At 31.8% G+C, this 27,447-nt stretch overlaps 2 protein-coding genes across 2 annotated transcripts in view; one reads left to right on the forward strand and one right to left on the reverse strand.

The window, feature by feature from the left end:
* Nucleotides 1-20,896, reverse strand: part of Tsp_02477 (putative RIH domain protein) — a 30,281-nt gene extending 9,385 nt beyond the window's left edge. Inside the window, exons 1-49 of the mRNA XM_003378751.1 lie at nt 20,873-20,896; nt 19,597-19,752; nt 18,752-18,853; nt 18,220-18,291; nt 17,980-18,168; nt 17,614-17,671; nt 17,188-17,438; nt 16,446-16,615; nt 16,035-16,159; nt 15,668-15,970; nt 14,642-14,845; nt 14,371-14,474; nt 13,659-13,763; nt 12,933-13,086; nt 12,669-12,753; nt 12,435-12,619; nt 12,096-12,219; nt 11,797-12,021; nt 11,381-11,674; nt 11,043-11,215; nt 10,494-10,980; nt 9,918-10,176; nt 9,669-9,858; nt 9,407-9,610; nt 9,187-9,253; nt 8,978-9,130; nt 8,588-8,703; nt 8,323-8,534; nt 7,971-8,150; nt 7,321-7,435; nt 7,141-7,265; nt 6,903-7,051; nt 6,396-6,567; nt 6,058-6,324; nt 5,617-5,719; nt 5,116-5,556; nt 4,875-5,032; nt 4,450-4,670; nt 4,278-4,368; nt 4,090-4,221; nt 3,635-3,883; nt 3,158-3,431; nt 2,729-2,852; nt 2,273-2,656; nt 2,094-2,204; nt 1,781-1,975; nt 1,266-1,399; nt 537-890; nt 148-308 (exon numbers count right to left, since the gene is read on the reverse strand). Of these exons, the coding sequence (XP_003378799.1) occupies nt 148-308; nt 537-890; nt 1,266-1,399; nt 1,781-1,975; nt 2,094-2,204; nt 2,273-2,656; nt 2,729-2,852; nt 3,158-3,431; nt 3,635-3,883; nt 4,090-4,221; nt 4,278-4,368; nt 4,450-4,670; nt 4,875-5,032; nt 5,116-5,556; nt 5,617-5,719; nt 6,058-6,324; nt 6,396-6,567; nt 6,903-7,051; nt 7,141-7,265; nt 7,321-7,435; nt 7,971-8,150; nt 8,323-8,534; nt 8,588-8,703; nt 8,978-9,130; nt 9,187-9,253; nt 9,407-9,610; nt 9,669-9,858; nt 9,918-10,176; nt 10,494-10,980; nt 11,043-11,215; nt 11,381-11,674; nt 11,797-12,021; nt 12,096-12,219; nt 12,435-12,619; nt 12,669-12,753; nt 12,933-13,086; nt 13,659-13,763; nt 14,371-14,474; nt 14,642-14,845; nt 15,668-15,970; nt 16,035-16,159; nt 16,446-16,615; nt 17,188-17,438; nt 17,614-17,671; nt 17,980-18,168; nt 18,220-18,291; nt 18,752-18,853; nt 19,597-19,752; nt 20,873-20,896 (8,931 nt within the window). The remainder of the gene's footprint in view (nt 1-147; nt 309-536; nt 891-1,265; nt 1,400-1,780; nt 1,976-2,093; nt 2,205-2,272; nt 2,657-2,728; nt 2,853-3,157; nt 3,432-3,634; nt 3,884-4,089; nt 4,222-4,277; nt 4,369-4,449; nt 4,671-4,874; nt 5,033-5,115; nt 5,557-5,616; nt 5,720-6,057; nt 6,325-6,395; nt 6,568-6,902; nt 7,052-7,140; nt 7,266-7,320; nt 7,436-7,970; nt 8,151-8,322; nt 8,535-8,587; nt 8,704-8,977; nt 9,131-9,186; nt 9,254-9,406; nt 9,611-9,668; nt 9,859-9,917; nt 10,177-10,493; nt 10,981-11,042; nt 11,216-11,380; nt 11,675-11,796; nt 12,022-12,095; nt 12,220-12,434; nt 12,620-12,668; nt 12,754-12,932; nt 13,087-13,658; nt 13,764-14,370; nt 14,475-14,641; nt 14,846-15,667; nt 15,971-16,034; nt 16,160-16,445; nt 16,616-17,187; nt 17,439-17,613; nt 17,672-17,979; nt 18,169-18,219; nt 18,292-18,751; nt 18,854-19,596; nt 19,753-20,872) is intronic.
* Nucleotides 20,897-23,030: 2,134 nt separating this feature from the next.
* Tsp_02478 (ankyrin repeat-containing domain protein) lies at nt 23,031-26,980 on the forward strand. The gene is made up of 12 exons (XM_003378752.1): nt 23,031-23,042; nt 23,337-23,458; nt 23,660-24,003; nt 24,094-24,186; nt 24,229-24,567; nt 24,708-24,868; nt 25,043-25,054; nt 25,137-25,287; nt 25,615-25,817; nt 25,878-26,508; nt 26,715-26,776; nt 26,825-26,980. The coding sequence occupies exons 1-12, from the start codon at nt 23,031-23,033 to the stop codon at nt 26,978-26,980; spliced, it is 2,286 nt and encodes a 761-aa protein (XP_003378800.1).
* Nucleotides 26,981-27,447: the final 467 nt, after the last annotated feature.

A 27,447-nucleotide genomic window follows, 5' to 3' on the forward strand; every position in this document is an offset into this window, starting at 1 on the left:
CATAAACTAAAAACTACTGTACTGTCAAAAGAGAAACGCAATTGATAAAAAAAAGTATTTCTTTAATTAATAATGCTTAATTATTAAATTAAAGAATTACATACCGCATTAACCAGATTAATTAAATATAAATGTAATGCATATTACTTCAATTACTGTCGATTCATCAAAAACATCAGGATGCATCCGATGTTTTTCTTCCTCTTTAAAAGCAAGATCTGCTTGCATTCGCACTTTCTCAGCCATGGGTAACAAGTAATCACGGACGGGTTCAATCGTCACGTAATTTATCATTGGAGTAATAAAAGCTAAATAAAAGTCATGAAAAATCATATATACATCAGATATGATCCAGTTTCAAAAATATTAATTTCGAATTTTCCTCAATTTTTATTAAACTAATAAACAATTCATAATTGTTCAGGCTGAAGTTCTCCATAGTTACATTTCAAGTTATACATAAACTGAAAAAAGGACACAAGCATATTATTTGCAAATTAATTAAATAATAGAAAAAAATTAAATTTCCTTCTTACGAGCTAAATGGCATATCCAATCCGCATGCGCAATGCCGATGTGATCACAAATTAATCTTGAACAAGCTGAAAACAGTCGATTTATATGGTCGCTTGAAACTGCAGAAAGGTTCTTTCTAAAATATATTTCATACAGCATCATAATGCACACAAAAATGAATTGTATTAACTCTTGGGTATTATTTGTTGGACCATGTTGCCACCAAAAACTCATATAGCTGCAAAGCATTGGTATATCAACATCAAATATTGCTGGGGCATCTTGGTATTTCCCATTTGTATTGGAAAGTTGTTCAATATTTGACAACAGATTATCCAAGGAAGGAATGTTCAGTAATAATGAACTTGAGGTATCTAAAAGAAATAAATAATGAATATTTCCTGTTAATGCTTTGTTATCAATTCACTTCATTCCGTAATATTAACAAAAAAGAAAGCAACAATGATTTCAAAGTTCAAATCAGTTTCTAAACTTTGCATAGCTTAAACTAAACAACTGTCTAATATTTCAAAATTTTCATTCATTCAAATGCCACCATATTGTAAAAACTTATTGATCATAAAATGAACATATTCAAATTATTTACTGAAAGTGATTTGATAAAATTATGTATTTGGTATTTCAATGAGTTCGTATTATGTAATCCCTCACGTACCCAAACCCTAATAGCACGCCCATGCACACCATGCACTGCATATCACGGCGCAAAGATTTCAAACAAAAAATACCTTTAGATTCTGACAGTAAATGTTGCCTATCGACTGTTGAACCACGGCTATTGGGATTGAAATCACCTTCCAAAAATGCTACTGGGAAACAACACGCAAATGCACTGAGACATTGACCAATTGATGATCGATGTCTAAAAAATAAATAACAATAATAAAACAAGCAATTCATTGCACTACAATTCACTTTTCCATTTCTTCTTTAACAGATTTTCGACTGATTGTTATTGGAGAAGCCAACATATACAAACAGTCGGCAATTTTGTAACACCCAACTTGAATGTCGTTGACTAAAATTTAAAAAAAAAATTTTCAGTCACCATAATTATTGCATATGCCTAAAACTTTGTTGTTTCAACCAGACAATTATTGACAATCTTACAGATAAATGAAACACGTGATAAACAAAATATAAAACATTGTATTCGTCAAGTATTCAATACATAATAAATAACAGAGGCCTGTAACCTAAAAAATCTTGCCCATGACCATGTTTGGAAAGATGACAAAATAACGTGGTCAACAGTGGAAGCATTGCTTCGTACAAAAATAACAAGCTTGATGTACAAGGAAGTGTTTTTCCTTTAATTTCAGCATAACGACCATTGTTTCTAATTTCTTTAGTGATATTCATTAAATCTGAAACCATATTGGATAAAAAAATTTGAGCACAGGTTCGCAGTGTGTCAGAGTTGATTTTCACAAGAGATCTAAAACAAAGCAATTATGACATTGTGACAATTTAAAATAATCTTATATGTATTGCAAATTTTCTGCAAATCAGCATTTATATATATGCACGTATACATTGAGCTCTTTCGTAGATACCTGAAGTCTATAGCTTGAAGCAAAACTTGAAGACACCGAACAGTTGATTTAACGTGACATCCAAAAGCATTGTGCTTGCTTCGAAATACTGACATCAAGCGATGAAAAAGCCTACAATTTCACATAATACAAATTTTCTTGTTAAACATTTTTCACGTTAATGGTGAATAATTCCATACCCTGCAACCATTTCCTTTTCTTTTATTGATGCAACTCCACTTAGTGAAGCACTGCTTGCAGCTGTGAAATAATTTCGATGAGAACGAAAGTAAGATTCCAGCAAAGGCAAAAGTACCTTTAACAAACAGAATATTAAATTTATGGCAAGAATTATGTCATCTGTAACCTTTCCAAAAAATTTCACATCTTCACTGGGCAATGTGTAATTTCTGTAACGCGAAAACTGTTTGCTTGGTTTTATCACTTCCATTTTTTGGGCAGCGTTTTCCAAATATGCCAGCAATTTTTCCAATAAATTGCATGCAAATCTTTTCTCTACTGGCCGATGTGTGTTTGAATCGACCACTGTCTGTTGATATTCTTCTCTAGCTCTATGCAACGGACTATAAATCAAGATGTTGCAATAGTCAACACAACATGTATCTTTTCAGCACGTGAATACTAATTAAGTATACCTTTTTAAACGAAAACCATGATATTGAAGAAACTTCAATACTTCTTGAGCGCGAAAACGATGCTTACGTTTCTCACTGTCTGCAAGAATATCCCATGGTACAAGAAGAACCATTATTCCAGTATCTGAAAAGAATTCATAAAAATTGCACTAGTCTTTCACTTTTAAAAACAATATTTTAAAATATTCACCAACTATCTTAACTTTTATTATGGCTTATAGAATTTAACATTTGCATGGTAACTAACATTGAATTTCCTTAATAAAGAAATTTCTCTTAAAAAATTTAATTCGTGAATGTAAGAGATGCATTATGTAAGAGGAAAATTAAATCGCTTACATTGCAGTAAAGTCATCGTTAAATGAAATAAATTTGAAAGCACTTAACATTGAATTTGAAGGGGACAATCAATTTTCAACTTTATCTTACTTGCATCATTTAAGTCTTCTATTGTTTTTGATACCCAAATTAAGTGCGAATTTTCCGCTATTCGTTCCGCTAATTCGCACATCTCTTCGGAGAGAGTCATGTTTGACAAATCAATCGGCTGCGGACAAAACACTGAAGCACTGCGTACATTTGATGTAGGGTTCATCGACTTTGGTTGAACACTGCTGACTTGTGTTTCTTGCTCAATGGAATAACCCCAGGCTAATAGTGCTTTCAAACATTCAGAACATCTTTCCTTGTAAAAATTTTGTTCCTGAAATAATTTTCTGACGTCAATTTCAAAATCAGATGAAAGCAAAACTTTATTCAACATACAAATTCCTTCAGCATTCCAAATGGCTTAAGTCGAGGATGAGTGCAATTTGTGCGGCTGTATATATCGTCATTCCTCCAGCCTTTCTCCAACTAAACAGCAACAACATGAAATCTAAGTTGTTAACTGTTAATTTCTCTCACTTTACGACTGGCCCAAGAATCATGAAAATGTTGTGCAAATCGTTGTACCAAATTTTGCAAATTAACACTCAACTGAACGTTAGATGCATCAACGGGATGAGGCCTCCATACTTCCATATGGCCAGAGGGAACATTCATATTTTGAATTTCTTCTTCTGCATACGACTGCATCGCGTAATCTGGAGACAGCGCAGATCCTATTGCTGTTAAACATGGCAAAGCGCTGGCGAAAAGATCAGAATCAAACGCCTAACAATAACAATGTGATATGATATAATATTATACAATATAATACAATACAATACAATATAAGACAATAATATAAAAATGTTACACATAATTTAATAAACTTATTTAAAGTTTACAATAAACACTTCATTTCTCTGTAACCAGGCTTTTAAATATTTCGTGTCTTAAAAAAAATTCATTCATTCATTTATTGCACAAATTATTACCCTTTTTCCGAGTGAATCAAATATCGTTGTAAACAAAAGCATTGACAACCGTTTTTGCTCTTCACTTGCCGTATCTTCATGCATCGAAATACCATAATGTTTGCTGAAACATTCATAGTGCTGAGTCATTATCTAAAAACAAATTAAAAATAAACACATTAACATTTTCATTTAAACAAAGCGGAAACCTGAAGCGGAACAGTTGCAAATTCATTCAGTGAGGATATATCAACAACAACTTTTTGAAGAAGCTTTTTCATCATTCCAGGATGAATTTCCCTAAAAATGACATTTCATAAAACAAACAATAAACATATAATAACAATTCGAATTAAATAAAAAATTCAATAAATTCATTACTTGGTAAAAGCAAGCAAAAATTCAGTAATTGCTGATCGCTGAGATTTAGTCAGAGATTTAATTTTGCTCATTCGATAAACTGTATGCAAAGTGGCTTCGAGTAACGAATAGTAATGTTCAGCATCAGCAAAACAATGTGCGTGACTGGTTAGCAAAGGTAAAACAGAACCACACAAATATCGGTTCAATGCAAGTGCCAAATCTGATTCAGCGTAAGCCGGCTAAAGTATAATTGAAATTATATATTTAAAAAATAGTGTACTCAAAGAGTGTAATGAGTAATAGTAATGAGTAATAATAAGTAATAATAATAATAATAATAGTGTGATGAGCTTGAACGACAGGTTAAAACAGAAATAATAATTTATAAAGGCCCAATTGATTATTCATTGATTGAGTGCTTAGTTTAAAGTTAATGAACTGACGTGATCTAAAATAGTCGCTGCCCGAAAATCCAAAATAAAGCTTTGCTCCAGTAAACGGAAGACCATTTCTTTATCAATCAAGCCATAGACACGTTCAAGGAACAGCAGAATGGATTGCTTATGACATGGAAGTAAACCAATGGAAGAACTTCGAGAACCTAAACATAATTTTATTCAGTATTTATTATATTTTAAAATTTACAATTCAATCTTTGTGTTAACAAACAGTTTTCAAACTTACTTTCTTCCTTTGCAGCAAAAACATTTGGAAGCAAAAAGCGTAAAGCCAGAATAGCTTCCAAATCTTCTACTGAGGTAAGAGATCGTAATATCGAACGAAGTCTCACAGACTCTCCTTTACCACTTTTTACCGTCATATGATCAGGAGCGCATTTCCCGAGCAAATCCGCAAGACTTGAATAGAAGCCCAATATAGCAGCGCCGAGATCAATGTAGTCCTCTTCTTCAATTTCAGGATTTGGATAGTGAGATAAATCAAAATTAAATCGACTACGTAAATCTCTTCCTTTGTGCAAGTTGTTGATTTCACTTGATAATGAAATAGCATCTTTAAATGCACGAAATAAGCCTTCGCCTTGCCCTTTAAGAGCTGGACCAAGACATTCTGGTCGACGAATAAGAAGACGAATTACTAAATTGGCATTTTCCTCTACACACTCTCCTACAACATTTTTATTTTCACAACTTCTTCAAATCAACTACTTATCGTTCATTTCATTACCGTTAACCCATACGCAAAATCGAAGAAAATCAACATAACGCTCTCCTTCCACAGGATCCCATCCTATATCTGGATAACCTTTGAAAACCATTTCCGCATTAGCCTGCACAACAAATACAGTCACAACTTGTTAAATATTTTAATTTTATACTTGAAACTGTAAACTTTTAAGAATTTTATTCATTAAATAATTTCAATTTACAATAGAATCAAATGAAATGATAAGTGAATATCTGTGGCCACGATGACAGTTCTCTATTATTTATTATTCTATGCTATCAAGCTTATTAATTGAATTTTTCAACTAATTTACATTTTTTATAACATTTAATTATTGACACAACTAAAATCAAAATTAATTACTATGCCTTACTACTGCTAAACTCTAATAGAACTATATATCACTGTTTAATAAATAATTATGACATAATATTAACAAACCTGCAAACCGCATCGCGATAAATAGAATGCCACTTTTTCCAAGTCGTCTTCTTTCAAAGCCAAAGCTAGTTCACTATTTTCCATAAATGAGTAATACGCAACATCAAGTGGAACTGATCCTCGTAAACTTGGCTTTGCCAAAAGCATCGTAGCATTGTCGAGTAAAAATGGCAAATGTTCAAACATAGCCGCCTGATTTTTCGTAGAAGAACGACAAATAAAGCATAGGAATTTGCAGCATGCTACTACCAAATCTGATATGCTATTCTAAAAAGAACCCGACTTTTTAAGTAAATGAACAATTGCAATAAAATACATAATATATACTGCAAAGCCACCTGAAAAGCCTTTTTTACATCATCTTGCGTAGAACGATTTCTTCGATCATCAAGTTCACTTTTCTGCGCTCGACTTAGCACATTTACCATTATTGTCATAACATTTTCATGCACTTTAAGCAAACGCATCAAATCAGGATGTTGAAAAAAAACTTTGTTATTCATCATGTCCCTGCAATAAAATAATGCATTGAACATGAAAAAAAATAATTAATGAATAATTTTTTTTTCTTTTATAAATAAATCATTGCAGCAACATTGCAAAGGCACACTGAACTCTCAAAACAGCGCAAATTAAACTGCTTCAGTATATTTTTCATTGTTCAATTAATATCCCACTCTGTAACATTCATCTTTCTATGTAAACCAAATTCAAAAACATTTCAAAGCCTTTATTTATATCAGCGTTTAAGCTGATCAAAACAAGTATATTAAAGTGTTTTAAAATAACTGAAAACCACCATATAAATTTAAGGATTACAATTTTCAAAAAGCAAAGAAAAATACCAAAGAGAATTTTTCAAAACTTCTTCTTCAGTCGCTTCGAATTGCACGCATAGCAAACGCCTAATTTGACATAAATTATCCAAAAATGACTGCACATCCTCAATGCTGCGTTCATGAATACAGTATGCAGTTTTCAAAGCACTTTTCATCTAAAATTTCAAAAAAAAATATTATGACATACGATTCGTATACAACGTGCATTTTAAATAAATGCTTTTCTTCAAAATAAAATCAATACTTCACTAATACGGGTATACTGCCGAAGTAAAAGTCCAAAAATTTCCCGAATCAAATTAGGATCATCAATTGCTTTATTACCAGTCCACTTAATCAGCGTTGACAAAATTATATTTCGGAAAGCCTCTGAACATGATTCAAAAAAAATTGATATTGTATAAAAAAACAATTCCTGATTTACCTTCACCATCAAATTTTATCCTTTCATCTTCGGATAATAATGCAGGGGGTACAGGTACTACCATCCATGCTAATTTTTCAACCCAATTCATATTTTCACTTTCTAACTGCTTTTGCTATAAGAATTAATCAAGCTTTTAAAACTGAAATATTTACAATTGCTATTAAGATTACAATGATGACCTTCCTAATGCAACATATTATTTAATTAAAAAAATAAAATTTTGCATGATGTTGAAAAAATGTAAATTAATTACGCAACATTACATTGCGTACTAAATAGATAGATAACATCAAATTACACTACATAAAATCAATAAAACAGCATCCACTGCTGTATAAAAATTTATGTTCAAGATAAATTCCGTCTGATTAGAGCTGCTAACAGACAATCAGAGATATACACTTCGTGTGAAATCTGTTTGTATATATCATGCAGCTGCTTGTTTGTTAATAAATTTCTGCAACTCAGTGATAATCAGTTGCTAAAAATATTTAAAAGAGACCACAATAAGATTACAGCACAATTAATTTCACACAATATTAAAGAGTATTAGGATGTTTCAATTACAAGCACATATTTAAAAGATAATCTGAAAAATAATAATTAATAAAAACCAGTTGAATTAAATCTAAGCAAAGCGTTTTTACTTCTACATTTGCCGAATAATTGTCATCATTTTTGTCAGAGTTCCCAATAAATTTCACCATGTTGCAATGAAATTCACGTAAAACACGTTGCAAAAATTCAGACATCGCGCTAACTTCTAATTCGCCTTCTTCGTCAGTTTGCTCATCTCTGTCAGCTTTAAAATCCAATAATTTCAGCATCTATAATATATACAGTTATTTTTTTGAAATCTTTCATATAAATTGTACTTGTTCTTTCGGTGGACAACGAAACTCCTTCGTTTTACGCGCTGCTTCTGCCGAAGGCATGTCTGTTTGCTTTATTTCCAAATATCTGCGTAACTGATCCTAAAAGACAATAACCAAACATAACCCTCAAATAATTGAAACACAAATTGCTCTTTTCGAAAATTTCATCTAATGCACATGCATTTTGTGTTTCTCCAACAAATGTCTCAGCAAAATTAATAAGAGACTCCACTCGTCCTTGAAGCTGCAAATCACACAAATGATTCATAATATGGCACAATTCAAGCTGAACCATTTCATCCAAATCAAGATCCACTAATCCTTTGACATTTTGTGCTGCAAAGAAAAAATTACTGCATTGCCTCCTACAATGAGAAAACTCAACTTACGTGAGTCCAGCGTTTCTTGAAAACTTTTTGGATTTAGCAAACGAAAAAATCGATGTATGTCCGTGTCAGATAAAACTCCCACAAGAAGCAATGTATCAAACAGTTTAAGAATTGGTCTAAAATTGCGGCTCAAATGTTTAAATACTACTTAATTAGTACTGAAATTTTTATTATTTTCATACAGAAAATGGGTGGTATTTGTACCACCAATTAAATCCCGTGAATTCATTAATGCTTCCAAAGTTGCTTCTTCCAATGCATCAACAACATACTGCTTCAGCGTGTGAAAATCAAATGTTGGACTCATCAAAAACTTTTCATCTTCAGTACTTATTCTTAATTAGACAAGCTTACATTTATTTTAAATATACTTTACATTGCACAAAATACTTTTTCTTCACTTCCATCACGTTTATAGATGATTTAAGAGTAATATCTGAATTCAGTGCGTGTGGATATACACTTTTTGTTTCATAATTAAAGTAATTTCGGTCTTTCAACTTAGCATTTAAAGGAATTATGTATTCGTGAGATTCAGCCAAGCTAAAAGTAAAACAAGTAAAATAATCATTAACAATTTTTTACATTTTTCAGCTTACCGAGCATCATAATGGCACTTCAAATGAATGGCAATTAAAACATCATAAAAGCAACGGCGAAGAGAGCCTGATAAATCTAAATAATTAATGAAATTCTTATTATTATCAAAATAAAATGTTCATTTATTTTGTTTAATTTACAGCATAAATTTTCCAAGTTAAACATTGAACATTTACGGTGAAAAAGATTTTCACAATAAAATCCATTATTCAAACTTACATTTGCTCTGTATGGCATACATCAACTGATCTTCGTCAACATGTTGGCATAGAATATGAGCAATTTTGAAATTTCCTTGAGCACATAAAGAACAGTAGAGTCGCAGAGTCTGCTGATGAAAAGTGCAAAGACTTTCATGCTCAGCCAATTCTAAAATGTCAATGCTGCTGTCGCGTTCGGGAACGTAAAGCATCATTGTCCGAACTAGAAGTTATACAAATATAACTTTGTAAAATTGTATTAATTTCAATTAAAGGTTTACCTAAATCGTCGCACAGTACACTCCATCCGCGAGTATCAGAGAGCTTTAAAGAAGTTACACGAGCGCATTGATCAGGTACTCGAAGCCAAGTTCGTGTCTTGCAAATTTCCATTTTGAGTCTCGGTGGACACATTAACTGCACTGCATTGCTGCGCTCGTTTAACTGAGCTGACGCAATTGGAAGAGTTTTCTTTATAAAGAATAATTAATTATTTAAAGAAAATCCTCCATTATCATTTCACAACATACCTCAATATTGCCCAATTCAAATTGCAAAACTTCTCGGCTAGTGGGTAATACAAACACAGCAGGATACAATATTGTTCCCGGTTCCACGCGATAAGACATTTCAGTTTGTTTGCCGTTTACATGAAATTTCAGTTCTCCAGTTGCAGTGTTTATTAAACATCCTGCAAGGATACCTGCCATTTTTGATACGTTTGAACTTCCTCCAGCTGCTGTCAGCAATTCCATACCATTCACAATGTAGCAACTTCTAAATTCTTGTCTAAAACATAAAATTCATTACAGCGACTAAAAACAATACTGTTTCCAATAGAATGCAACAATGCAGCAATGTTTTCAAATAGAAACAAAGCGTTTAAGTAAAAAAAGGAAACATATGATGTAAACAAAATAAAATAAAATAAAATAAAAAGCAATAGAATATTTCCTAATTATTTCATAGATTATAATTTTAAAAGTTGTTTTTTCTTAATTTTGATATTCGAACAACTCTTTTCATAACATAAATCTCCTAAGTTGAACTAACAATACTGATTGAATTATATTACCAAATAAATGAACGTCAATCAATTAACTTACATATTATCAAGTGTGCCGTGTGTAGATTCTAAAAAACAGATTCGCTGCGAATCTGCAGCAATCTGAGAACCAGTAAAAGAAAATTGTGGCGTCAACCATCCTATCCAAATATTAGCCAGATCCTGTCCAGGAAAAACACGTACTCCAAAGTAATAGTCATCAGGAGTAGAATAAAAGCTAACAGATGCGCCAATGGATACATGTTGATTTCCTGATGGAGCAGATAATTTTGACGCTTCAACAAGCAAATCATGTCCACTGCTGAAGTAGTTTGATCGCTTTTTAACTTTACTGTCTGACTCAAGACGAATTACAGTAGGTCTTCTACCAGGACCACTTTTTGGCATGTCCAATGATTCTGTGGAGTCCACATCGGCAACTCTATCATCCAGTTTGCGACTGTTTAAATGGCCTGATGGAAATTTATCATTTTCATCACTTCGAATTTTAGACTTCGATGCGCAAGCTTCTTGCAATTTCCGGGCATCTAAAAGTTCTCGTCCAATAAAGAGTATTTTCATAATGTTCACAAGTTTATTTCTTTATTACTCTGCTTTCGACTTCTTCCTACACTAACATCGCGCATTCGTTGCCCAAATGACTGCAGAACTTTAAAAGGCCTGAGATTTCTTTTTGTGTTACTGACAGCATAACTTGCAGAAATTTTATCTTGTGAATCTATGGATTCTTTTTCTTTCAAATTGGCCTCGCTAGCAGAAGATCTGAAAGCAATGTTTTTAGCATACTAAAACTTTTTAAAGAATTTACTGAATTTTAAATACATTTAAATAAATATATGAAAAATTTGAATGATTTCAATTTTTAATGAATGAATGAAATTAATTTCGAAATTTTAACAATGTTTATAAGAATTTCCAAAGCCTAACCTGAGTCTTGGGGCTTTCCTAAAGCGGTTTTCTGTTACTTCTGCAGAATCTTCATCGAGACTAAACGTTTTCTGAACAAGATAGTTGCTCTTCATTACAGCATGATTGCTAGCTTCATATTGATCTGCATAATTATGCTGATCATGAAATGAAATATTTTCATCTTGATTTCGGCTGCTTCTGATGCCTTTCATTTTACCACGCCGACTGCTCTCTGCAATTCGGTCGGATTCACAGTTTCGTTTGCCAGCATTCCGTTCTGAAAGCGTTTCCGTGAAATACTGGTTGCACACCCTGGAAATACAAATATTAAAAATGCAGTGGAAGCTGTCTATGTATACGCATTATCATTACAACTACAACACAAGATTTCTTTCACTTCATCATTTTTGTATAATTATTATTTCAACAACTACCTGTTATCATTCGCTTCCTTGCAAAACACGGGCAAATTTAAACGAAATAGAGCTAGACTGCATCGCTCTAGCATTCCAGCACTTTTGCATTGAAGTTTCAAACAAGGGGGGTTATCACCACTCTGAGGAATGCGTGTTACCTTAAAGCGCTTTTCTTGTTCGTTAATTTCATCAAATTCTGCTTCGTATTTTGCAATCCACATTGGCGCCTGACGCGACATTCGGCTATAGAAAGCATATTAATTAAACGGGTTTCCATTGCAGTAAATTACAGATTATTTTAATCTAAAATTTTTTACATGCAAAACGGCTCGTATCCTTCTTGAAGACCACAAGTGGTATAATACTTTAATGTGTTCACATTCTGACCACAGTTGAGTCTTCCAATTTGACCTGGTGCTAAAGAAAAGGCAGGAACAAATCCTGAAAACACAAAAACACTAAAATACTCAATTCTAAAACGACTACATTAACTGACCATCTTCAGCAGACACATTGTCAAACGCCACTTCAGTGCCAGATGAGTCCAAAAGAAGTTCACCATTCAAAGAAAAACCTACATAAAGTCTACATAGAAGCTATATTTCAAGGAATAAACAACCTACAAATTGTCCTGTCAGTTAAATCGAGAAAACAACCAACAACATCTCCAACATTCCATTTTTTTCCATATGACTCTGATTCACCATGCCATTTTCTTCCAAGATATCCGTCATATGCATAAGAAGATTTATGAAGACCAAAATCGCCATCAGGAGATGCACTTACGTCCATCCAGCCAACGTTCATAAAACCGGATGTACGTATTTCGAATTCAAAATACCTTAAAACGTATTTATGAAAAATATTTTATCTAAATGAACTCACATTACCATTTTCCACTTTTCACCGCATATCTTTTTTCAAATCGATACGTTCGCTTTTGCAAATTCATTACTTGTGACTGTTTAACAGCACCTTGAAATAGTATTTTTAATTGAACGTCAATCCAAGCAATGTCAAGCTAAAGTTTTTATTGATAAATTCTCCATTTCTTTTTTAAATTCAATGGAAATTTTGGAAAAGCAGTTGGAAAAGTTTCATGTTTTTTCAATAAATAATTGTTAAAATGTAGGAAAATAAACAAAACATCAAACCTTCATCTTGTTCAGCCGTTGGAGGTTCAATACAATAATTGTAGACAAGTAATGACCGTATAATTTGACCTGCTTTGTCACGGTTTGCGGCTTTAATATTCGGATCCAAAAAGTCGTAGGCTACCAAATGGGATGTCGTTTTTATGTTAACATTCTAAAATGTTTCGTACCGTGTCATTTCTGTAAGCTAAAAACGATTTAATCGCACTTCGTTTTTTGAATACGTCCATCCGCGTTGGATTTTACTCTGTGTCCAAATATTGTGCATATTTTTCGCAAGTTGATCAACCAGAGTTTCCAGTGTTTCATTTAATTCGTATTCTCTCGTATCAAGAGGAGCAGGCTTGTAGCCATTGCTCATTAAAAAACTAAAACAACATGATCATAAATTCCCAGTATCATAGTATTCACTGTCATACTTTTGCCCAAGACGAAAAGTTTTCACTCTATTTGAAGCTTTGCCAATATCTATTCTATATCCCAGAGCAACAATAGTTCTAAACAGAATAAATAAAACATAAAAATGATTGTTTTCTATAAAAATTTAAATCAGCTTGGTACTTTAATGTCTCTTTTGCGAGATTTAAATTGTACGATCGTTCAGCTGTAGGCAATCGTTCATAAGATGTAAGGCAAGGATGAGTTTTTTGGGTTTCGCTTCTACGCTAAAGAAAATTTAATTGCATTCTGCCATGACAATTTTAAAAGCATAAATAAATAAGATACCTCTCCGTAAATCCAACCTTTTTCAATTTTATCCATTGCCCAAAGTTCGTGTATGTTTTCAGCTAGCTTTTCATGTACATCTTCCAAATGTTTCGGTAGAGATACCTAGATAAAATTGCATTTTACACATTAATCAAAAAACAACATGAAATTTGTAGCATAAAGCACAAAGTACATCTTTCGTATCGATTGGCTTCGGTTGAAAAACGATGTAATCTGATATTACGGTAGATGGACCAGCAAAATATCCTTTTCTAGTGTCGCCAAATGAAATGCAAGATATTAATTTAACTGGAGATATAGCAGCTTCTGAAATGGGAAGGTAACCTTTCTTCGGCCCAAAGCGCAATTTCCCTTGTGAGCCACCAAAAAAGAACCGGCAACTACAAGGATTTTTCATTATATAAAAAGCAGATACATTTACTTCAAATTACATCACCTAACAACGGCTGACAAACTCATTACTGGATAAAACAGGCAATCACAAGATGAAAAGTTTCTAACTGATGTTCCTATCTGATGCCCATTTAATGAAAATTGAATTTCCGGAATAGCTAAATCTAGGGAACAGCCAATGACGTCGCCTTTACGAATTTCATGCGTCCCAACAAATTTTTCAATGCCTCCTAAAATACAACAGAAATTATCAGAAAGTAATCATTTGCAAAATTATTGTAAATGAATTATTTGTATTTAATGTTAAATTAATTACTTGAGCTTCTAAATTAAGCATAGCGTTAAAAGAAACCGTGTATTTGATTAACATTTTCATAATCTTAACGATGCTGCCCAATTTAAATTTGCATCGAAATTTAACTGTAAATAAGGAATATTTTTCAGACACTGTTATTTCATGATTTTTATATCATGCATTTATTTCATAAAAATCAATAAATAAATTAAGTAATTGATTAACGAATAATAACAATTTCCAAAGTTCTTTTTCAAACCTATCAATTTTGACAATTTCAACGCTGCTATACCTGCATATATATATTGACCGTCAAATCCAAATGAAAACATATCATCGCCAACACCATTGCAGCCCCACTTCTTTCCTGATCCAGGATAAGCCCGATAACCAGCTGACGATGCCCAACCAATGCGCAGATGTGGCTTTTGGCCACTAGTACGCATACTTTCCATGTATTCTAGTTCAGCTTCAAAATACCAACGTGGATACATCGCTGAATTTTCATATGATCCAACAAATATGTTTGCCATCACACTTAATGAAACATTTGTTTATTCATTCACTTCTTTATTTATTTGTAATAAATTGCTTTTATTCCAAACTGTTACCTAGAAACTTGATCTATCATTTTCGTCTGAAGAAGAAACTTTTTGTTACAAAGCAATTCACTGCAAATAACGTTCTGGCTGTTACGAACTGCAACGCCATTGCCTTCACATAATGCTGACAAAACGTTTAACACCTAAATATAAATTAATAAAATAATAAATAATAAATGCTAAAAATAATGTCACACGCGTGTTAAAATATATATAAAAAACTTACTTTCGGATCGTGGCCAACTTTTTCTAACAATGAAATTACTGCTTTGACATGATCTTCATTTATCATATTTAACGCCTCAGGACTCTCCGTAAGAATGCAATACAGAACGTCTAATATTCCTGTTAATAAATAATATGAAGTTTGAAATTGTCTAAAATGTAAATTTTTTAATTAATTTATATCAATATTTTAATATTTAAAGCAAAAGTTACAGTTTTTTACGATATATATGCAACAAAGGTTCATAGATACCATATAATGAAACTAACCAACTAACTGCACCATCAGTGAAAAAAATGCACAAATTGTAAAGAAAAGTGTATGCATAATTCTTTCTCAATTGTTATTCAATTATTTTATTTATAAAACTAACTAGAATAGCATTTCAAATATTTTCATGCATGTGGAATTAAAAAATTAAAATACCGGATGCAGTAATACTAAAGAAAAATAACAGATTGATTTGCAGTTTTAAAATTTAACAAATTACCTTCAGCTGATTGCGGATTTGACAAACGACTGAATAACCAGTTTAAGCGTTGTGCGGATGCGAACTGTGTGCAATTAGAATGATTCCCTTTAATCATTGCTGCCACAAGTAAATACAAATAAGTAGATATATCTTGCCAATTCTTGCATTTGTCTTCTTTTGTAACATCTAACAATTCTGTCATTGATTCAACTGCAGAAAACTGATCGATTGTATCAATTATCATGTTTAGCAGTCCTTCTTCTTGAAACAAATCTTGTCTATTCCTTAATGCTCTAAGACCATTCTGCATAGATTCAAAATCTATTCGCAAAATGTTTATTATGTAGTTCATCAATTTATTACAATTTATACGAATGGCACATACCAACACCTTCTTCCGGCTGGGCAAAATACTGAATTAAATCTTCCATAAGTTTTACCGTTTCTGATAAATCAGCACGATTCCATGCCAACGAATCTTTTCCTTCCATCTGAAGACCTTCTAAACCTCTAAATCACAAAGCTGCTTTTAAGAGACTTTAATTGTAAAATTTTATTATTAATTACATATTTCTCTTCATTTTTTAACTCAAAACATAACAGTTTCAATAAAAATTATTCCATTTTGCACATGACATTAGCGTATTCTCAAAGTAAAACAAATTTTCAAAATGTGGAATTCAAATAAGATAACGACGTTAATTTAAAAATATACATTTAAAAATGTTAAGTCGAACTTTTTCTCTGTTTTGATTTTCAAATTATTAAAAATAACGAAATTAACATTAAAACTAACCTTAAAAAACGATTCAAAATCTGAGAACACTTCCGAATAACCCTGGCAGATTGTGATTCTTCTTCTTGAGCTTTGAATAGTATAAAGCAATCATCCATTCTTGCTTCTTCCACAGCAATAGCTTTCTTCTCCTCTACTTTTCCCATGTTTTTCTTCGTTACTGCCGTGGTCTTAAATATATACATTAATTTAACAATTTCATCATCCAATTTTGTATTGGAGGAAAATTTTAAAAAACGTTAAAAGTTCTAACTAATCGATGTGAAAGTCATTTTTCACCCTATGACACGCTATCTACAATGATACATACAGTTCTATATTGTCACTATTACATATACTATTAGCAAAAATAACTAAAAACAAACTTGATTTAGAAATTACATTTAAAAAAATTTAACGGAAATGAACGAAAAAGATTTGAGAACGTTTCACTGACAACGTCAAATATTTACAATTTTTGCGATCTGTGTATTGTAAAAAATATTAAATAAATAATACCTGACACGACAGCCATAAATTTGATTGCAAGTGTTGCAAAAAAATTACAGTTTCTCCATATTTAACTGTAGCAACTCCCATTCCTTCTTCTTCTTTTTCTTCAAAAGTTGATCGCTTCACATCCTAGTATTGAACATCATTCAAAAACATTTTCACAAAAAACTGCGCAAAAATAGCAGTGCATAAAAAATTTTACGAGTGAATACTTTTAAAAAACTAAAACTTAATTTAAATATATGCTTACTTTGGACGATATCATTATAAATGCAGTTGATTCAAATGAAGCCCTGTCTTTGTGCAGCAGACACACCTGATTATCTTCATTCAAAGCAAGAAAGCGACCAGAAGTGATATGCCTAATGCGAAAAGCCTGCTCCCAACCAATCAAGGAGCTTTGCCATTTACCATGAATTAATTCTGGCCGCCATAAAGATCGAGCTTGATTACATGACTTTCCATTTTCATAAATAACAATACTATACAGCATAAAGATTACTATTCCAGAAAATGTTATAAATAGTTAGTTATAATTTTTCAAAATTACTTATTTTGAGGACTGTCACTCCAATTTTCAGGAATAGTCAAACACTCATCATTGCCGTGATTTAAGCGCAAAACATCATTACCACAAACGTAACCTAAAGCGTTCAGCATCAGTCATCTGACAAACCTCTAAAACTGATTGACAAATAACAAATAAACAATGACTCGTCGCACTCCATGCAGCACTGTAATATAGATAATATATTGGACTTTATCTGCACTAACTACTTGCAGTGCCTTTTATTTTACATTTCTAATTTCTGTGGTAGTAAAGTTGGTTTTAAAATTTAGCTTTCAAACAAAATGTCACAAAAATCCATGCACATCAAGTACCCATGTGCCGCTCCCGAACACCTCCAGAGCTGTTTGGAGTGATGCTCCACAACGTCTGATGAAACGCAGCTAAAACTGTGTTTCCATTTGTTGATGACATATGCTATAGAAAAATGTGAAACATGAATTTTATTATTTGTTTCTTTACCACATGACATACCAAATAACGTTCAGTAGCAACACTAACAAGGATGACATCGTCTCCAAATCGGACCTTTTCACCTTCAGATCGCTGTTTTGAAGCCGGATGTATAGTCCACCAGCAAAATTCACCGGCATTCGTTTCGCACAGACCAACATCGAAAGCAAGTTTATCCGATGCAGAAGACGTAGAGAGACAAGTCAAATACTTAATGAAATTTTTATATTCAATCATCCGAATTCATAACTAACAAATTACCATGCCGCTCAACGCGTGCTTCAGCTGTACTGCATGGCCGTAAAGCAATGTTCGATGAGTACTTGAACTTCCCTGCAAATTTAAAAAAAGTACACGAAAAATTATATTTGTGTGTGTGTGCGCGCGCTTGTAAAACAATAACAAAAGATAAATATGCAAAATTGCAAAATAGTTGTTGTTCGCTGTTTAAAATTTTTGGTATAATGTAAACTTATAAGAACACTTTGAAAGTTCTGCTTAAAATAAAAGTTTCTTCATGTGACCTATAAACTTATTAATGACGAAAAACATTTATGGTAATTATATTGAAATTAAAACTGAAAATTATTTACTAATCTAATCAAATCAATCAGTGTTTGGGAAATTGTTGAGATATAATATGTGAAAATTAACTGCATAATTTTTCATCTTGAAATAAATTTGAAAAAGAAATTAAATATATTTAATTTTTTACAATACTTAAAGTAAAAACAGTGTTTAAAATGCAGTGGTCGATTATTTATGCAAGTGAACAAAAAAAATTCATTTTTACCGAAATATTTGGCGATTCAGAACTCATCATTTCTTGCAACGCACGCACGGATAGCGCTTGATCAATGTAAAACATACTTGTTGCATTATCAGGCGGTTTGTTCTAAATTACATACATAGATAATAAATATTCATTTTTGCGAAATTATTTTATTTAATATTTTTATATTATAAAATCAGAAGTGATCAATAGAGAAAATAAAATCAATAGAGTTTATTTCGAAATTACAGTTTTTTAACGATTTTCAAATTTACATCATAATAACAGCAATTAAAAATTATGTAGACACACACAACTGCAAAGCTAATAGAACATTGTCAAACATTTTGCTATCAACAATTACTTAATTTCCCATTTATTCAAACTCTTGAAGCATGCGTCACTACAGGATACAAAATTAAGCATATTATACAATTGATAAAATCATGCCAAATCACGAATATCATATCATTTATCTTGTAAACTTGAACTTAGTCGTAAGTAATATAATTTATTAAATGAAAAATTCTTTGAAAATAAATACTTTGCATAACAACCAACCATTCAATGATGATGATAGACATGCTTCTTGGAGATTTGAGACAAGAATTTAAAAAGAGATGCATACAAATCGTTTGCACAATATTTATTTACATTAGTCATCTACGATTGTCTGAATTTGATTCATCATCAAATAACATATCAAAAAATAAATAATCAGTAAAATATATCACTAGCATGTGATTAATTTAAAACTAATAAACAAACATTAAAATCGTGTAATCAATAAAACGCTTCACATTTTTTGATAAAAATTAAAGAAGTAATATCAGTTGACAATAAATGCTGACATCAGTTTCACTTACTTTGTCGGACACAATTTCCAGATAACAGATTCGATTGCCAAAACCTTCGGCTGCTAAAGAGACTCTCTCAGCTGATCCAGTGCCGCTTTCTTTGCATGGAGCTAAGCACGTCAAGCACACAACATCGCCCTGAAGTGAAAGGAATAAAAAAAAGTGCTGAAATATTTCATTTGAATTATATTTAGCTTTCTTGAGTACCGTTCGAAGAAAAGAAATGTCATCCTGTTCGCCGGTACTATTTTCCTGGAAATCAGTCATTTTCTAAAAACGAATGATCTCAAATAGTCAATGAGACGAAGATTTCGTCGTCGTTTGTCGATGGTCGCTCAGGCGGCTAATATAACAAAACCCAGCTGCCACGCTCACAGCCCTACCAGGAAACAGCTACGCGAAGCAAAACGCTAGATCTTTCTTTATTCTGTCTAGCTTTTGAAAAAACATTAATCGTTCGGCTAGAAATCCCATGCATCTATGCAAAGTATACATGTACAGATGGATATCTTCGCACAGATGTTGTCGGTGTTCGAGCGATAAAATAGGAATGCACGCTCATATATACATTGTAGGTATGCATGTATATATGGATGAATTTATTTCTTAATTTATGCATGCATATATGCATGTGTATGTATGGACGAGTATAAGAGTGTGTAAATAGGAGTACGTGTATGCGTAGTTATGTACTTGTGTGAACGTTGATCGGGTTAAGCGCAGAGAAGGCAAACTTTTCTATTCGTCACAATTTATTTCTTTTCTCTCTTGCTTGATCAGAATCCATGGCAGACTGATGACGACGAATTGGTTGAAGTGAGCTAGCTAGTAAAAGCAAGCGGCCAGAAGCGACCGCAGCTGCGAGCAAGTTGCGCCCGAAGTTTCTCTTTCACAACTGAGCAAATGTTCCACCACTTATTGCTGCGTTGTAGACAACGGCACAAAGCTAATAATCAATCCAGTTATCAGAAGCCGTGCAATTATGACCGACCAGCAACTGTTTCTCCCAGCTTTATTCTTCTTCTTCTTCTTCCTCCACTTCTTCTTCTTTCTTCTTCGCAATGAAGCATATATGCATACACGCGCGCCATCCAGCTAAGATACTGCAGTTTGTTTGCTGCTGCAAGCTACATAAACGCCGCATTCAAACTCAGTCTTTATACTCTTACTTTTCCCTCTCTTCTTTCTCTTTCTTTCACTCTCCATCTCTCTCTCTCTCTCTCTAACGCTCATTTTCTTTTTCCTTTTTTCTTTCATTCTTCTCTTTCTCCATCATCGAACTCACTTTGATGCTCTCATTCAATTGCATTTCGCGTTAAATCACTTAAATTTTAAATTCCATTTTATATCGTTGATCAACAGTTTGCAATAATTCAATGAGAAAACAGCATGCGCAACAGATACGTACGCGACATTCTAAAAACATAAAATTAATTCTCTCTCTTACCAATACAATGGAAAAAGAAAAATGAAAAAAACAATGCAATTGCTTTCACAAGCATTTTTATTATAAATAAATTAACTAAATTTTGTTGCTGTAACAGTGTCACGTTTGTCAGCGTTTATTCACAGTCTCTGCAAATTCAAGTATTTCATTGCCAATAGTTAGCTATTGATATTAATTGTCAACGGAATTTAAAGAACTTCTTCTAGAAAGTTGACAAGTGAACAACTCCCATATGCTTGCTTGCAAACGAAAATGCACATCAATCATTCAATTGCACTACTACTCTGAGCTAAATAACTGGTAAAGCTGCTCCATTCGTATTTATTGTTATCATTTTTTTCACTTAACATTCTCATTATATAATAATTCATCAGTCCACTGTTGAACTGTGAAACGACAGAAATATTACAATTTCTTTCATAAATAACATTTTAACCGAAAAATTATCCTTCCCAACTTCCAACAACTGAAAAACTGAAAAACCTTACAATCAGTAAAACAGAAAAGCTCTTTTGATTTTCATACGCACTTACTTTTGTGTACAATTACAAAAAAACAAATTACAAGATATAATTGATAAAAATTATCCATTGCCTGTTGCTACTACTATTTTCACAGGATACAACATTTTCATTCTTTTGTACTTTTCAAGAATAGACTATGTCATATGGTTCAAAAAGTTCAAAGTGAAAAATATCAAATGATACTATAAAATTCCACACAATAAACTATTCATAAATTATTTGTATTATTGAATTTTGTGATGCGCTACTAAATGATCATTATTAACACTGCTTTAAACTTCCAAGCAACGTATGATTTATATCTTAAAAGAATTTTAATTAATTTTTTTGTAAACTTTCCTCCAAAAAGCATTTTACTTACTTTTAGTAATTTTTGTTATTTGGAAATTGTAATATTCTAATGAATAATGAATGCAGTAAAAACTATAATATCCAGTGAAATACTCAAAATACAATTATTCGTTTTACTCCACATTCACATTATCATTCATCAAAATACCATAATAATTTTCCATTTCTACATTTTTTTGTTCTGCAGCATTTTCATCAAATAATTACAATACAACAACAAATAAATAAAGAAGTGTACGCTTATTGTTGAAACAGTTCAAATGAAATTGCGGAATCAAACTGCAATTACTTTGCACGAACATTCTTCAAAAATAATTATTTATATCAAAAAAAATTTAAGCATTTTTATAAAATGTTTACCGTCTGCTTGAATTGTTCTTTAAAATAAAAATGCTACATGCGTTTTTATAAAGAGCAAATCAATAGCAAATAAACAGTTAGAAAATCAATGCAAAATTTTGACGTTTGCATTTAAACAATTTTTCAAAGTGTAATTTTCAAATTTTCATACTCTGTGCGCATTTTATCTAAATGCTTATCGCTCATGGTAAGCTTCACTTTAATCTACTCTGATATTATATTCATGTATATTATAATTATTAGAGTAGTGCTTGTCTTGTATATAGGACGCCATAAATTTTAAATACACAAACAGATACCTACTATAAAGAAATAACTGAAACATGACTAGCAAAAAGGGAGAATAAACACCTCTACACATTGTATTTAAGGATAGTAATTTGCTAAATGCCATAAGTTGTCATTATTATGGTACCAAATTGTTTGACAAAATCAAATTCTTTGTTAGTAAGTCACCAACTAATAAACGTTCAATCGATACTTCTTGCAGCTCGCTGGATGCCTTTATACGCATGCATGACTGACTAAGCTATTAAAGCAAAGCAAATTTCGATTGTTAGAGTATTTGTTGCGTGATCGCAGAGAGTGGCTAATGACAATTAAAATTTTGTCAACCAGATCACATAGTGAGCGATACAATGCATCAAATTACAGAACCTTGCTTTTCAAAAATTTCACCATTTGTTTCACCTTTGCACACCACCACTGCTTAATCAACGGTAAAGCAGTCTTTATCACTACACTTTATAGTAAAGCTCATTATGGTATGTTTGGTTTATTTAAAACTTTCTGTTTAAAAATGTAGAAATTACTTTTTGTTTAGAAGAATTTAGCATAAGGTATAATAAAATTACTGGTACAAAATGTAAACTGAAAATAAAAGAAAATGTCACTGGAAGAAAATTAACAGATGCTATCAAATAATTCGTATTGTTTGCATTTATTTCAAAATTTTTATATTTCATTAAACAATTTTCCAATTGCTTTCCACTAAGAATCTGCTTGTTGTAAAAAAAAATCAGCATTTCTTTTTTTTATATTTTAAAAATGTAAATTTTACGAATTAGAGCAACGAACAAGTGGCCCACAAAGATGAAAAAGCAGCCCAAGAAAACCTACACGTTCAATCAACAGAGCATCGACAATCACTGCCAACCGCTGCCAGCAATCGCAACAACAAACATAATAAGTAATTAATTTTTACAAATGTTAAAAATTTTTTGAATCACAAAAATTAACAAATAAATGATACACTGAGATTTGTTTTGCATAAACTGTGTCTCTATTATAAAGAGGGAAAATATTTTTTAACGCTGAAAGTTTTACATTTTAACTGTGCAAAGTGATTCAACGGCTTCATCAATAAACAACTTACAGTTATTAATTATAGACATTTTTTGTTCGTCATTGCTGTTGCAACCAACAGCATACAGTTAATTAACGAATTGATTTCTCAGCATGAGAACTTGAACATTTTCGACAAACACGGACGTACATTAGTTCATTGGTCAGTAGCATGTGGAAATGCAGAAATTTTGGAAACGCTTTTGAAAAATGGAGCTTCTACTTCAATTCCAGATAATTTTGGAATTTATCCAATTCATTATAGCACACAATTGAAATGTACAAAAACATCTGAAAAAATTTTGAGCATTTTATTAAAATATGGTTCATCACCAAACGTAACTGATTCTGCAAACCAGACTCCTCTTATTTGGTCAGCATTATTAAGCGGTATATTATTTCACCAACCATTTTATCCTATTATAATAAATCGCTTCAATATATGTATTTATTTATTTATTTGTTTGATTATTTATATAGACAATGTAGCAGTTGCAAAACGCCTCTTTGATGCCGGTAGCAACGCATTTGTACGAAACAAAGACTCATTGACTGGTGAAACTTCACCAATTGGTTTGTACAACGCAACAATATTATATAAAAGAATTGTTTTAGCTTTGCATTGTGCTGCCAGTCGTGGAAATGTTCAGTTTTTACATTTATTATTTAATTACGTTGAAAGTAATTCTATTGTAAACATCACTGACCGTAACGGATGCACAGCATTGTTTTACGCTGTTGCTTATGGTCACACTGATTGCGCTAGTTGCTTGTTGGAAAATGGAGCATCAGTTAATTGCAAAGATCATACCGGCAAAACAGCTAGCCATTATGCAGTCATCAAATCTCAGCTGCAAATTCTTTCAATACTGTACAACTATGGAGCAAATGTAGATGCTAAAGATAATTTCGGGTGCACTTTGATGCACGAAGCAACTCAGACTGGAAATTTAGGTGAGTAAATTGACAAAAATATTTTCCGCTACAAAAATGCAATGAATTTTCGATCAATTACTACCACAAGTAGTTAATTAATGATAGACAGAATGCTTGGCACTGTACTGCACTGAATAATAATAAGTGTGCAAATTTAGAAATTGTCCAATGGCTTATAGAAAGATCAAGAAGTATTGACGACAAAGACAGCAAAGGTCGTACACCATGGCAAATTGCTAATGCAAACAAAAATCACTCCTTATGCAATATATTAAAACGCACCGAATCGCAACTAGACAGCATCGTTACGGATGACCCAGTAATGTGTTATATTGTTCGCTTATTAAAATATATTTAAATTTTAAATTACAGTAAATGAAATTGAATTAAAATTTTCCCTTACATTTCTCCGTTTCACATCACATACTTTGTAAATGCTCCTAATATTCTTCTTCTTCTTCTTTTTCTATTGAAAACATTTATCTAATTTTAGATGCTCAAAATAGTATTTACAATTTTCACTAAAGTGTGACGCTCATCAATAAACTGCAAATGTTTATTGCTTATTATCCGAAAATTACTTTTAGGATCCCTTTTCTTTAGCTAACAATTTTTTGGAAAAAACAGAACAATCATTTGTGAATAAAGAAGAACAAGAATGCTACTATACCATTTATCGACGTCTAGGATCTGATTTGAAATTGCCCAATGGACAATATCATTTTTACCCTTTGAAAGGTCAGACGATTGCAAACAATTTTTACTGTTTTCTATAATTTGATTTGATAAAACGTTGACAGCTTCTGCATTTTTGAATGATGCATATTAATTTTCTTGTTCACCTCTTTCCGCTTTATCAATATTACTGAATTACTGAATGTAAGGATAACATTGTTGACAAAAAATTATCAATACACATATTACTGCTTTAAAATTCTAAAATGTATTATTCTATTTTATTATTTTATAAAAAATAATATTAATGTATGGCAAAGGCATCGAAAAATTACAATTTGTCATATTCTAAAAAGCATCAAGTAATGAATAACTGATTATCATTTTTAGAAAAACGGTGCTTCGATAACAAACTGTGTTGGAATGAGAAAAATAATTTTGCAAACGAGGAATGCAAATTGAACGTCACAAACACAGCTGAAACGACTAAAGTAATAACAATTACTACTGAAACAAAACTTAACGAACCAATAAAAAACAGCACTGACAAGATTGAAGCATTTCATGATGTTGCTGATTATGCACGCAAGCTTGTATAGCTAAATTGTGTAGTCTAATTAAATAATTTATCATACTAATTTCACTTCATTTAGACATCCAATGGACTTTCCATTCTCAAAGAAGAGAATGAGAACAACTCTTATATTCAAATTATCAAACATTCAACAGGACAAAATGGTGAAAATTGCAACCGTACAGAAGATGACTTTTACAACACACGACTTGCTGAACAACGCTTGAAGGAACAATCTCAAGAAAACTGGCAAAATGATCACCATCAATCGTTCATAAATTGTTGTCATTCGTCAAATGATAAGCAGAAAAAACAGTTCGAAGATACACACACTGAGTGTAGTAACACTTATGATGAGCTGGAAAATGAAAAGAAATTATTTGCATTAAACTTTGATGAGAAGAAGTCCGGTGGTTGTTCAACATTAGCTAATCAGATGAAGAATACTACTTTATGTCGTCCAGAATTGCAGACATTCTCGGCTAAACAATATCTCAACTTATCTGTACCGAAAAAAGTGGAACGTCTACTTATGCATGAATTGTGCAATTTGCACAAAATCGAAGACTTCTGCACCAAAATCAAAGAAGACATTATTGTAAAAACGATGATAAAATCATTTTTAAACAACTTCAAAAGTGTTACTGGACAGTGTGTTGCGGACGTTCCAAAATTTTCTACATTTAAATCTTGGGAACGAGCATTAAACGGTATGATTTATTTCATTTCTGCAAAACCACATTGGTCAACTATTCTGCATGAACTACCTTTCATTAATAAGAATAGTAATAATAATTCACATGTTTCCCTATAAAAGAAAACATGCAATACAAAATTAAGATCTCATATCACTATGTCTTCGATGCGTTCATTTATGCTCAATTATTATTTTATTATGTAATTTTATTTTTTTGAGATAATTTAAACTGGATACGAAATGCAGAAAAAATTTCCCAAAAGCAAGGTGAACATCAAAAGGTAAAAATTGTTCGTATATTCAAAACCGCTCATTTTATAATTGTTTAGAACTGCATGTTATGCATTTTAAAAGATGAGAAACACTGCTGGGGCATATTCAAAAATCTATACGATCACAAACATGTTTCTAATCCACGTAAGCCATTTTCCAAATATCATTTAAAAATTACATTAAAAAAGGAAATGGAACATTTCACTCACTAATATCATTTATCAAATTTCACACAGCTATCGTCTTAAAAGCAATCTGTTTTAGAAAAAAGGTGGAAATGATCATGTTTATATATCAGCCGATGGAAAAATCTCTCTCCCTTTCTCTCTCTCTCTCTCTCTCTAAACATGTATTCTTCATATTTACAAAGCAAATGCATTTGAATTATCAATATCTTTCATTTATTTGCATATTCTAATTCACATTGAATATGTTTGAAAGTGGAAAAATTAACTGAAAAACTGCACTACCAAAATAAGAAGAAAAACAAAACAAGAAGAATGAATTAGTTTGAAAAGTTAGAAATAATTATTTCAGCCACGTTATCTGTGCATGCATATAAATTATTTGTGTATATTACATATAGATTTTGCTGAAGAAACATATGCAAATGAATGAATGAATGAATGAATGAATGAATAGTCCGAGTGTTGTTGTATGGATAAATTTTGATAAAAAT

Source organism: Trichinella spiralis (assembly GCF_000181795.1).
Source record: "Trichinella spiralis strain ISS 195 chromosome Unknown Scfld2, whole genome shotgun sequence".
Taxonomy (NCBI): Eukaryota; Metazoa; Nematoda; class Enoplea; order Trichinellida; family Trichinellidae; genus Trichinella; species Trichinella spiralis.